This window comes from Manduca sexta, chromosome 13, assembly GCF_014839805.1.
Source record: "Manduca sexta isolate Smith_Timp_Sample1 chromosome 13, JHU_Msex_v1.0, whole genome shotgun sequence".
NCBI lineage: Eukaryota > Metazoa > Arthropoda > Insecta > Lepidoptera > Sphingidae > Manduca > Manduca sexta.
In genome coordinates this window covers 3,175,950-3,188,899 of record NC_051127.1, presented here as the reverse complement: position 1 = coordinate 3,188,899, position 12,950 = coordinate 3,175,950, and the positions used below count along the sequence as shown (strand labels likewise).

Below are 12,950 nucleotides of genomic sequence, written 5' to 3'. Positions count from 1 at the left end.
ATTATTAACAAGATAATGTCATAGATTTGATATACATTGCGTCACTAATGAAGTTTCCATAGATTCCAAAATTGCCTCACATACAGACCCAATTTCTTTCCAAACGTTACCGCACCAACAGCTCCTCTAAAATTGTTCTGACGTCACCAACTAATCCATTTATGCCTCGGTTACCTTCAACTATTCAAAATGTACACCAAGTTCAAAATATCCAAATTAAATTTTGTCACAATTGGATTTAACAGCACAAAGAAAACAGACACATGAATGTTTAAAAGCCGAATTAGCTTGCTCTAACGAAATTCCCGTGCGTGGCACTGTATAGTGAAATTTTGCTATTTCGTACCCAGTACGATGCGCCGAGCATGGAATAGGATTTATTCCAACATGGACGGTCTACGAAGGAGCTTGAATAAGATTACGGCTTGTGGGTGGAACTTTGGAGTTAAATGCGTTCAATGATTTTTATCTCCTTCGAAGTTATTATTCAAAAATGTAAGAGAATTTAGTGCATTTTGGGATTTTTTGAGGATATAATGTTTTCCAAAATGTTCATTGCATAACTGTGCAGATTTTAAATAAATGTCAGAACTAATTGTTAGGTTTTTGTAGGTTTTTTATAGTCTTTAAATGCAACAGTTTTATTTCCTACATAGTTCTTTTCAAATCAAAGCGAATGACCTAAATGTTAACTAAATTATAACCATTACGAACAAAGTAATTATGTATTTCCATTCCTAGTGTATCAAAAGTTATGCAGTTAAAACATTCATAATCAATTTTAAACGCGCAACTGCAGTCTACTTCGTTCATTTATAAGCTTATTATCAACTCCACAGTTCCAGAAATTCTAAACTAACGTCTGCATACAATACATTTTGTTATTCTAACTAGTTTGAACTAAAACGTCCCGAAGTTTCCTTTGAGCGTCACGAGCAAAAAGGGTCATTTTGGCCACCGCAACCCGAGGCATTTGCTTAGAGATTATTTCTCAACGGACATGCAGAATAACACGACATTCGGAAATTAATAGCATTTCCCCGTCTCTGCAACCTATTTGAGATGCGATTTCCATTGGTCCGCTTTTCAATAATATACGACTGTCAGATGTTGATTCCGCAGTTCCAACGGCTTAGCCGTTTAAAGAATATCTGTTTGGGATTGGAGGGATTTTATCTTTTGAATCTGTTATAGAATTTTTATTTCTGATCATTAACGATATGAAATTTTTCCGATTATTGATTTCTCCGAAATGTTTGATTTACTGCTAAAATAACATACTATGATTAACACATTATAAAAAATGACGGAGTAGAATTCTACCTATTTAGAATGGTATGTTAAGTTTGTGAACTCGCACTGGCCCAGCGTGATGAACTAAGGCATTTAGTAGTAGACGCTCGTTCCCAATAGCAAGTCAATAATACAAATCTCGTACCAATTTTTATTAAATCACAAACTCTGCCGTGATAATCGAGAGGGCTGTAAGTCAAAGGAGACAATTTTATTACTGTATTTGCAATGTACGTTAAACGAACTTTCTACCTATCTAGATGTCGTACATCTACGTAAACTATATTAACTGCATCTTCTCCTTTGATGAACAGCAGTAAGAACGATGATAATCTAGTTAACCATGTAATAGACCATAACCGCCTTTTCTAACTTACTGCTTTATCGATTACCAAGACAGAATATATTCCATATTCTCAGCTACCTGAATCGTAACATCTTAAAGGAAGTCACAGATGTACAAAATGTCGGTGGAATAAAACAAAATTGCCCCATGTATCATTGAAGGCAACTGCACATGCAGCCGGATAGCTGATATGTCCGGGCCGGGCCGGACGTCCGTCCTTATCCAGTTCTTACGGACATAATAAGACAATATAGCGAATACGCCCACTGCGCTGTCTTTCCGTTTGTTTCTATTGGATTTACCTTTGTTCTTAGCTGGGTTTAACGTTTTATTTTGAGTTTGTTTTTGTTAAACATTCATATGAATGCTCCGTGTATTGTGTAACTTGTTGAGTATAGTGATGTTAGTGATCTTGAAGTAAATAAAATATATAGTAGGTTTAAAATATAATATGTATATTGTATGAGTTTGGAATTAAGAAATTCAAATAAAACGTTAGTTTTTTATGTATCTGATTAATGAAGAAATATCATCATTATCATTGATCAAATATGACAATATTATTAAGCTAAATTTATCTAAAACTGAAGTAAAAGAACAATTATTAAGACCACGTCTCGTATCATTAGACAAAAATTAATTAACCAAATTCTTTTCAGTGCCAATGACGCAAGTGGTGGCGGTAGCTGGCGAGCCGGTGTACTTGCCGTGCGACATCGCGTCGCAGGACGAAGACGATGCGGTGCTGTTGGTTCTCTGGTACAGGGAAGACTTGGGCACGCCTATTTACAGGTAAACCCCATCAAGTTTTATACTATTGTAAGTTATAAAAGATGAGAAAATTTAAACAAGATAGGTTAAATTAGGTTGTTACCATTAGCTAGTGGTAGTCATAGTACTCCCGAGGGCCTAGGTAGTATTACGTTCCGTGATCAGCCTGCGTACAACCAGTACCAAACAGGCCGATAATAGTGACCCCACTCCACATACCATCAGGTGCAGTGGAGTATCTTTGTTGGTATCGCATCAATAAGAGAAAACGAAGAGGATAGAAGTGATATTATATTAAAAAACTAGAACATGAAATTAATGAGATTTTGATAATATCTTTAAAAGCCATATAAAAACGAAGTAGCGGAATGTAAAAAATCTAAGAAATCTTTTCACTGATACCACCAGCATTGACTACTTACACTTTAAACTTTTGAGATAGGAGGGGAAATTAATCGCGGGCAAAGTTGAACTGAAGTAAGTATTAAACCTGATTGCTTAAAAGGTCGCTCTTAAACTTATAGTCGATGCTAACGCAATTATAAGACTTCAAACCACAAAGAGACAAAATCAATTTCAAGATACTTTTAAAGATCTCAAAGATTTGCAAGAACTGAAACTCCGACACGAAGTACATCAAAGACAAATAGATAAAATGTATCTAAAGTCGTCCGAGCATTCCATTGAAAGAATCCAACCCTTTGACTCCTAAACTCTTACGTTTCGTTGCATACGGAAAAGTTTTGAGTGCATCGTGTATGACGCAAAAACATCCAGTATTGGGCCTTTGAATTCAAGGGTGGGTTTTAGGCGAGATTATTGGTCTTACCAACGTTATCAAACGTTGTATTAATCCACAACTAATTGGTGTTTCCACTGAATTTATGTTGATATTTCGAGGATTGAACGAAAAGGTATTGACGTTGCAATCCTTCCCATCAAGGATAGATTTTGGTATTTGTTATATGTGTTGCGCTACTGTGGTCATTAATATAAATAAGAGGTAAATGAACATCAAAAATTATAAAATGTAATTATTTGGAAAATTGACATTATCAGTAATTTGCATATATTTTGTCAATTTTCCAATTCCATTAGTATTTCGTGTACTATGTTTGTACTGCATATTACGAAAAGCAATAAAAGCTTTTAATTTCAATTAGTATCTTTGTTATATATTCTCCGACTTTTATTTTATAACAAGCATCGATGCATTTAAAGAACCCAAAAACAACGTTGCTACATGCCTTGTAAACTGTCACCCGTTTGCTTATTGCTGTTCAATTGTAAGTGGGTTTATCTCTAAGTAATACATATTACAATAGATCTAGAATAAAACTTTTCACTTCACTGCGTTACTTAGGTTGAAGGCGCTCGGAGCGTCCCGTCGGGAACAGCAATGGTATATGAGATACGAATACTTTCAATCTATTGGGTTGTACACACTTAGATATATAGTTAGATTCTGCTGGTGTCTTCTTTGTTCTTATAACTACTTGATTACGTGCTAAGATTGCATCTCATGGTGATTAAATTTGAAGGATTTATCTGAAACTGTACATCGGTTGATACAGACTTCGAAAATGAAGATCTTTCTACATAATATAGTAGTTTGTACTTATTTGTTTGTATAGTCTTTGGAGCTGCAATGACTCAATAAATTAGCGACATAAATTACTTGATTTCTGCATAAAAAAAATATCTGGTAAATATTTTAGGCACCTGCATAGTACTTACAAACGCGCAATCGTTTAAAAATACAAATTTCATGTCTAAAATAAAATTAATAAGACATAATAGCTCCATGTCCACTTAAAATATAATAGTTTATTTATCCCTGTTTACGTCAATTATAGAAAAATGACTCTATATACTTATACTTCAGATATGATACTTTTTACCTCGGTTGGCCAATTATTACTTTACTACCTCCGACAGTGTCGATGCTCGAGAACGCGACTTCGGAGTAGCAGAACGCTGGTCAGACGAGAGTGTGTTCGCATCCCGCGCGTACTTCCTGCCTGAACGAAGACCTGCGGAGCTGGGAGTGGACAGAGTGAGAGCCTCTGACCAGGGAGTGTACCGCTGCAGGGTGGACTTCAAACAGGCCCAAACAAGAAATTCCAGGGTTAATCTTACTGTTATTGGTGAGTTTGAAAAAGTATCTTTGTATGACACCTAGACTACAATTACGATTAATTAATTATGAGTTATCTAAGAATATTTACTTATTATGGTACGACGGCAGTCTCGGGTTCGAGCCCCGAGTCAGGAAAAGGGATATATTTTTTACTCATTATCAGCTCGAAGTCTAGATGTTGAGCCCGATATAACGATAGCCTTGCTGTTATTAAGAGCATCAGTACCAGTAGCAGCACCAGTTGCGCCTTTGCTTACCCTTTGAGGCTAGGAGGCGTGAGCGTGTGAGTGTGTTTACTACGAGATTATTATATGCGAGGTATTTTATTAATTTCAACTACATAAAAAAATTTAAATGGCGCGTCATGAGAGTGATCTTCGTGGCTAAAAACATTATATATAACTAGCTTTTGCCCGCGGCTCCGCCCGCGTTATAAAGTTTTTCAGGCTAAAGTTTTCCGTTATAAAAGTAGTAGTTTCCCGGGAGCCTATGTTCTTCCCAGGGTCTCAAACTGTCTCCATACCAAATTTCATCTTAATACGTTGGGTAGTTTTTGAGTTTAACACGTTCAGGCAGACAGATGCAGCGAGGGACTTTGTTTTATAATATATTTTTTAGAACTTTTTAAGTGGAACAATCCCGTCATACATCATTGTTGCATAACTTTAACCGTTTACGCAGCGCAGGCAACGGAAGCTCTCAAAACTAATAATTTTCCCCGTTTTTGCAACATGTTTCATTACTGCTCCGCTCCTATTGGTCATAACGTGATGATATATAGCCTATAGCACTCCACGAACAAAGGGCTATCCAACACAAAAATATTTTTTCAGTTCAAACCGGTAGTTCTTGAGATTAGCCATTACTCTCCGCTCCTATTGGCCATAGCGTGATGATATATAGCCTATAGCGGTCCACAAATAAAGGGTTATCCAACACAAAACGATTTTTTCAGTTGAAACCGTAAGTTCCTGAGATTAGCCATTACTGCTCCGCTCCTATTGGTTATAGCGTGATGATATATAACTTTGAGCACTCCACAAACAAAGGACTATTCAACACAAAAAGAATTTTTCAGTTCGAATCGGTAATTCCTGAGATTAGCCATTACTGCTCCGCTCCTATTGGGTATAGCGTGATGATATATAGTTTATAGCATTCCACGAACTAAGTACTATCCAACGCAAAAAGAATTTTTCAGTTTGGACTGGTAGTTCCTGAGATTAGCCATTACTGCTCCGCTCCTATTGGGTATAGCGTGATGATATATAGCCTATAGCACTCCACGAACAAAGGGCTATCCAACGCAAAAAGAATTTTTCAGTTTGGACCGGTAGTTCCTGAGATTAGCTATTACTGCTCCGCTCCTATGGGGTATAGCGTGATGATATATAGCCTATAGCATTACACGAACTAAGTACTATCCAACGCAAAAATAATTTTTCAGTTTGGACCGGTAGTTCCTGAGATCAGCCATTACTGCTCCGCTCCTATTGGGTATAGCGTGATGATATATAACTTTGAGCACTCCACAAACAAAGGACTATTCAACACAAAAAGAATTTTTCAGTTCGAATCGGTAATTCCTGAGATTAGCCATTACTGCTCCGCTCCTATTGGGTATAGCGTGATGATATATAGCCTAATAGCATTACACGAACTAAGTACTATCCAACGCAAAAATAATTTTTCAGTTTGGACCGGTAGTTCCTGAGATCAGCCATTACTGCTCCGCTCCTATTGGGTATAGCGTGATGATATATAGCCTATAGCACTCCACGAACAAAGGGCTATCCAATGCAAAAAGAATTTTTCGGATTGGACCGGTAGTTCCTGAGATTAGCGCGTTCAAACAAACAAACAAACAAACAAACTCTTCAGCTTTATATAATAGTATAGATATCAGCCCTGTATTATATACTTGCCCACTGCTGAGCACGGGCCTCCTCTACTACTGAGAGGGATTAGGCCTTAGTCCACCACGCTGGCCTAGTGCGGGTTGGTAGTCAGTAAACATTATAGACTGCGGAATTTGATTCGAGCCTTCTTTTAGGCAAAAGGTTTTTATGTCGAATTTTTGGATATAAATATTATTCCTTCAGTCAGCCAAATTTTTTTTCATAGTAAAAAGTACTGATTTTTGCTAGTAAATCAAATCCTTAAAAACGACGTTCTTTAATTGGAAACATATTATTATATTAAAGAAGCTATCGTTATGTCAAACAAAAATACAAGTTGCAATATTTTCTGTCTTTTCTATGCTAAAACGACTTTGCAAAGGAGCAAACATGATACCCAACGAAGAATTTAAAAATGCAGTCTTACAATTCTTAAAACTTATTTTGAATCAACAAAGAAATGCCAAGACGAAGCTAGATTTGCATAAAGTTGTGAAGAAATAACCGAGAGAGTTGAGACACCAATCTTTGAACCCTTTTAAAGACGCCTTATTAAAAATAATAGTAATAGATCCTTGTAAAAGATTATTATTTTAAGGCAATCTATACCTAAACAGCAAATGGCAAGGTTGATTTTTCGGGAATATAACGATAATTGGGTAGCCATTTATATCAATTACTTAAGCAAATTGATTCTCTCTACACATCAACTACAAAGAAACAGAGTGCTGGCCATTTAAAATGTCCTTAAAACAGCGATTCGAAAATTATTGTTTAATTTTGATATTTATGATTAATTTAGAATAATGCGTCAGTCCAATGTAAGTCTCAACGAATCCCTCAAAGGGATATAAAGTATTTTTCATTCAAAGTTGGAGTATAATTTGTACATCGTCTAAAAACACAAGAAGGCATTTTATTTATAAAAATACAAAAAGTTTGTAAGCCGACTAGCCGCGACAGTGGTTGGAGGTTGACTGAGTGAATGTCGGGCAATTACCTTGCTTTCATCTTGTCTATTGAGCTCGGACAACGTATCTATGAAGTAAAAACATCTTAGCACTAGATGTTGTTGGATATAGAGACATTTCTTTGAAATTGATCGTTCGCAAGCTTCTTTAAATATGCAATGTTATATTAGTTCCTAACCTCGCCCATACTCCGAGAATAGAGACAAGAGCCTTTACGCTTCCTGCACGGAATGCACTGTCACATCTCCGGGGTCGACGTGTAATCCTATTCAACGTGTTCAAAGTACAGACTCTTGGTCTCACAAAGGATATGCAATACCCTGCCGGCCATCTTGAAAGGCGTATCGGTTTTATTAAAATCCCCCTACTAATTTCCTTGGGTTCCTTCAAAGGGGAAATTAGAAGGCTTTGTTGTAAGACTGAAGGAAAAATTTTATTATCTTTCAATACTTTGAGTCATTGATTAATCTAAAGCAAAACGTATCGATTTTGAAATAGACTGTAGATATTGAATATTAATAAGATTACTACTTAACAAACAGTAAAGAACAGAATGGACGTAGATTTTTTTTCTATTTAACTAAGTACTTATTCGTTAAAGTCACGTAATATTTTTTCTTACTAAAGCAACGGTAAATACATTTGTCATGCATATTGCAACATTATGAATCATTTTAAAAGCAAAATTAGTATAGTATTTAAATACTTACATTTAGAACAATTTCGACCTAGCTCTGTTTGTCGTCTTGTCGTATATTACACAATTTACTGATTCCCAAGCGGCCGAAACTTCTGCAAGCAACGTAAATGGTTAATATTAAATAGGCACGTCTGCAGACCACTTTTATTGCAACTCAGTGTATTGGCACACTTAAATATTTACAATGCATTGTTCTTTGTACACTACTAGACATCGCATGGTCAGGTAGAAGCTATTTTAGACATAACGCGAACTGAGAAACCGGTAAGTTCTTTCTTAAGTACATATAATATCAAGTATTATATGCTGTCCCACTGCTGGGCACGGCCTCCTCTACTACTGAGAGGTGTTAGGCCTTAGTCCACCACGCTGGCCTAGTGTGGATTGGTAGACTTCACACACCCTCAAAATTCATGTAAAGATATGCAGGTCTACTCACGATGTTTTCCTTCACCGTTTAAGCAAGTGATAATTCACAAGGAAAACACAATATAATCATAGAAAAGTCAGAGATGTGTCCTTTGGTTTTGAACCTGCGGACAGTCGTTTCGGCAGCCTTTTCCACACCCAACTAGGCTATCGTCGCTTGTTACGTACATACATAGTATGTTATATTCGCATTATATGTATATAACAGTATCTAACTTAATCTTATGTGAAATGCGAAATCAAATAAGACGCTGTTAAATCAAGGTTATGTTTCATAAGGGCACAGCAAAGTGGCCTCACTGCACCTGATGGTGAGTGGAGTGGTCCAATAGAATGTCGACTGACGAGAGATGATTACCCTTTGGCAGTCGTCACAATTATGCCGGCCTGTTGGAACCGGATGTACACAGATCGGTTATGATTAAGCAAACTCTGGTGCAATACCGTAGTCAGCATGGCAGTCACAAGTTACAAAAGCGTTTCAAAAAGAAATTAAAAGTAATCAGCAATAAAAAGAGAGTAATGTAACAATGGGGAGTCAAATTTAATTAAATTAAAAGAATTTGCATTCAAATTGCCCGGGCCATTTCGGTGCAGGGGCGGAGTATCGTCCAATGAAAATTATAATTACGCTTTATCAATATTCGTTATGGGGCTTATATTTAAGCATAAAGGGGGGGGGGGGGGTGTTATTGTTATTTTGCTAATTCTACGCATACTTGATGGCATTGGAATTTCATACAACATGTATTTGTTTTGATTGTATTTGTAAAATTTGTTGAAATAAATGCAACTTCCTTTAAGGGAAGGTAATTAAATATTTAGCAGCTCCATACAATATTATTCCTACTGGTTTACCTTTCAAAAACCTTGACACAAAAGTAAAATAAAAATTATTTCAATAAAAACTATATTTTTTTAATCTATGACTCGGTGGCGTAGCTATATTGTGTGCGCGATACGACCAACGCTCTGAGGTTCCAAGTTTGAATCCCGATTTGTCCAACGTGATGTTGGGTTTTCTGCTCAGTACCTATCAGCCTGGAGTCTAGGATTTATGCCTGATGTGGCTATAGGCTCACCTCCCATTACACGGGACGAATCGACGTAGGAAAAAGTAAATGCCCTGGTTACACCTCTGCCTACCCCTTCGATGAAGACGTGATGTGAATTTGTTTGGTTGTTTTCTCAGTAAAATTAGTCAGTCTATGGTTAAAACTCCCTAACATAATTAGCATAATTTGAGTTAATTTTTTTCTCTTTTCAACAGTTCCGCCTAACAAGATGGTGATCACCGACGACAAAGGTGATGTGAAACAAGCGATTGTCGGACCGTACGTGGAAGGGGACACTTTTACTCTCAAATGTGATGTTTCTGGAGGTAAGCTAATAAAAACCATATATTATATAGACATACGTAAGGAAATTAAAAAACAGTCTAATAATTAAGATTGACTTTTAACTCAGGGCATAATGCTTAAGCTAATACTAACCTTGCTTGGCAAATTAAGTAAATATTGAAGATGGTTCTACAAAAAACTTTTCAAATAAATCACCCGCTGATATATCGAAGGCCCACGTCAGCACGGCTTAAGTTGCGCCAACAGACCTCGAGACGCATAAGTTACGACTGATCAAGCAATTTCGTTAATAAGTAAATGTGAATTATATTAGTCTTATGAAGTTTTAAATGATATATTTCAAGTTCAATTTCGTAATTAAAAAGATGGCAAAACTTCGAATATGAGTACTGAAATGAAAGTAGATTAGCGGTTGAGTAAAATTCGATTCGTGGCAAAACTTGGTGGTATTATACATTTTGTGGATCAATTTGACAAGAAATATGAATGTTTAAAGGTAGGGTAGGTAGGTCTTTCATATGTGAGAGTCCGCCTGGGTAGGTACCATCACAATGTCTATTTCTACCGCCAAGCAGCAGTGTGTAGTCACTGTTGTGTTCCAGTTTGAAGAACATTGTTATCAACAGTGGCCAGTGTAACTATTGAACATAATGAGACTGAACATCTCATGTCTCAGGATGGCTAGCGCAGTGGAATACCAAACAATACTTTGTGATTCAAGGTGTTGGATGGTGTTTCTATTGTATACGGGCGGTCGTATCGCTTACCATCAGGCGAACATCAAGCTCGTCTCGGCATACAAATAATAAATAAAAAAAAATGTGAAAAATATAAATCCAATTTGTCATAATTCGTAGATTTCTAAATTCATACAAAACGGTACAACAAAAGTGTTAGTAACAAAGGTCCTTAACAAAGAACACATTGATTCCATTTTCCATTGAAAAGTTTATTGAATTTCCATTAATTCAATAGATAACATAGACACGAAACCACTAATTCCATCCTTTCCAGCGTTGAATGTCGAAACTTCTCGAATTTTGGTATAAATCGTCCATTAAACCCAGTCCTTTTGGAGCCCTTTTTCCTGTTTTAAATTCATAATGGAAGGCAGGAAATTAAACTTCGTATTCATTAATTGTGAGATACGACAATTATTTATTACCGTAAAATAGAGAAAGATCTGATATAAAGAGACTTCTCTTTTTAGTATCATCTAGGCTTTAAATCTTGCTGTCAGCTTTTGGTTTATCTCCGGGTTTTAACAATGAATTCAGAGGTTCTGAACAGTCGATGTAATATTTTTGTTTTGTAGGGATTTAATTTATATGCTTTCTGGAATATTTATGATATTTTATTTATGAATAGTGGTCTTCTATGTATAGGGAAAGCATCAAGGTTCATTATAGTAAAGAAATTGCTAATTTTAATAATAAAAAATAAAAATCGATAATGGGCTTGTTGACAATGAAAGCGGAGACTTCGTCATTCATCTACGATGTTGACATGATTCTGACTGTAGTTTTATCTTCTTCCCATAAAAAGTTTGCACTACTTTAACCCACACTAGGGAATTCGTCATAAATTCCGCAAAAATTCCTGCTTTTTTTCTCAGGTTAGGCAAAGACGCAAATAATTCACCTACCTTACGCCTACCTCATTCGTCCTATAGGTATATGATAGGAGGTGACCATACGAACGTATCAGGTCGAAATTTCATCCCCGAGCATTTCATATTGTATATTTTGCAAATTGAACACAATTTTGATTGAATTGATTTTTCCTTATCTGGGAATCAAACTCAGACTTCCACGATTTAAACACAAAATACTCAATCAAAGACCACTAATGTAGCCAATAAAACCTAACTATATTTATTAAACTATTTTTCGGATTTTATCGCGGGTTTTATATTTTAATTTTCTCGTGACGTTTCGAAGACTACAGCCTTCGTGATCACGGGGCGGGGAGTCCGCCACAGAGATAAACTACGTTTTTTTTTATTTTATGTCGAACAATTGCGTAAACATAAAAAAAATATTAATATTAAATTTTGTTATCAGGTCGTCCCAGGCCGTGGGTGAAGTGGTACAGAGATGAAGTTGAAACTGATACTCCAGCAACAGCGCTATCAGGGAACGGAGTCCGAGGGGTGCTCCGAGTAGGTCCTCTCACCAGAGCTGACGTCCGAGCCGCGTTGACCTGCCGAGCGTCAAACCATCCACGGGCTCATCCTATAGAAACCACACTTACGTTAGATATGAATTGTAAGTTCAGAGTTAATGTTAAAATTGTAATAATACTCCGAGTTCTTACAGAGCGTACATTCGGAAGGTTGTCATACAAAAATGTTGCGCTCATGCAACGGTTACTCGTTCTTTCGTGAAATAGCAAAACGCCAATGTAAAATACTGCATATTTATTTTTCATATCGCGATTCGCAGGTTTTTATGCGCATATTAGCATTATGTATTTTTGTATTAATATCTAAGGTCGCTAAAATATTTTGTCGCACGGATATAGTAAATAAGACCATTACTGACCAATTAAAAATAACTTTTGGAGCACAAATTTGGTTCTAAGGTCCGGTTTATAACTAACTATACTGCTTAATGTCTTTGTAATTATGTAAGAATTTTATAATATCCTTCATGAGGAAAGGAACAAAGTAATATAAATTGCAATATCAAATTATAATATTTATGAGTACATTTTATTACAAGTGATGATGCACGAAGGCTGAAAGCCAATTTTGGAGTTACTAAGAGCAAGCAATCCAAAAGTTAAGGAATATTTGACTACCTAGCAACATGAATATTTGTGCGGAAACAAAGAAATAAAAATATATTTTTTTGTTGCAGTTCCACCGTTAACAGTCCACATATTAGGTTCAAATCAACCCTTATCAGCGAGTAGAAGATATGATCTGTTATGTCAAAGTTCAGGGTCTAGACCTCCAGCCTCGATCACATGGTGGAAAAATGGCCATAGGATAAACAACGCAAAAGAAACGGTAAGAGAGTTTAATTTTCATACAACAC

General features: G+C 36.2%; 1 protein-coding gene across 1 annotated transcript in view; it reads left to right on the top strand.

The window, feature by feature from the left end:
- Positions 1-387: 387 nt before the first annotated feature.
- Positions 388-12,950, top strand: part of LOC115453246 (kin of IRRE-like protein 3) — a 30,904-nt gene continuing 18,341 nt past the window's right edge. The window contains exons 1-6 of the mRNA XM_037438234.1: positions 388-427; positions 2,299-2,431; positions 4,349-4,557; positions 9,819-9,929; positions 11,973-12,176; positions 12,771-12,922. Of these exons, the coding sequence (XP_037294131.1) occupies positions 388-427; positions 2,299-2,431; positions 4,349-4,557; positions 9,819-9,929; positions 11,973-12,176; positions 12,771-12,922 (849 nt within the window). The remainder of the gene's footprint in view (positions 428-2,298; positions 2,432-4,348; positions 4,558-9,818; positions 9,930-11,972; positions 12,177-12,770; positions 12,923-12,950) is intronic.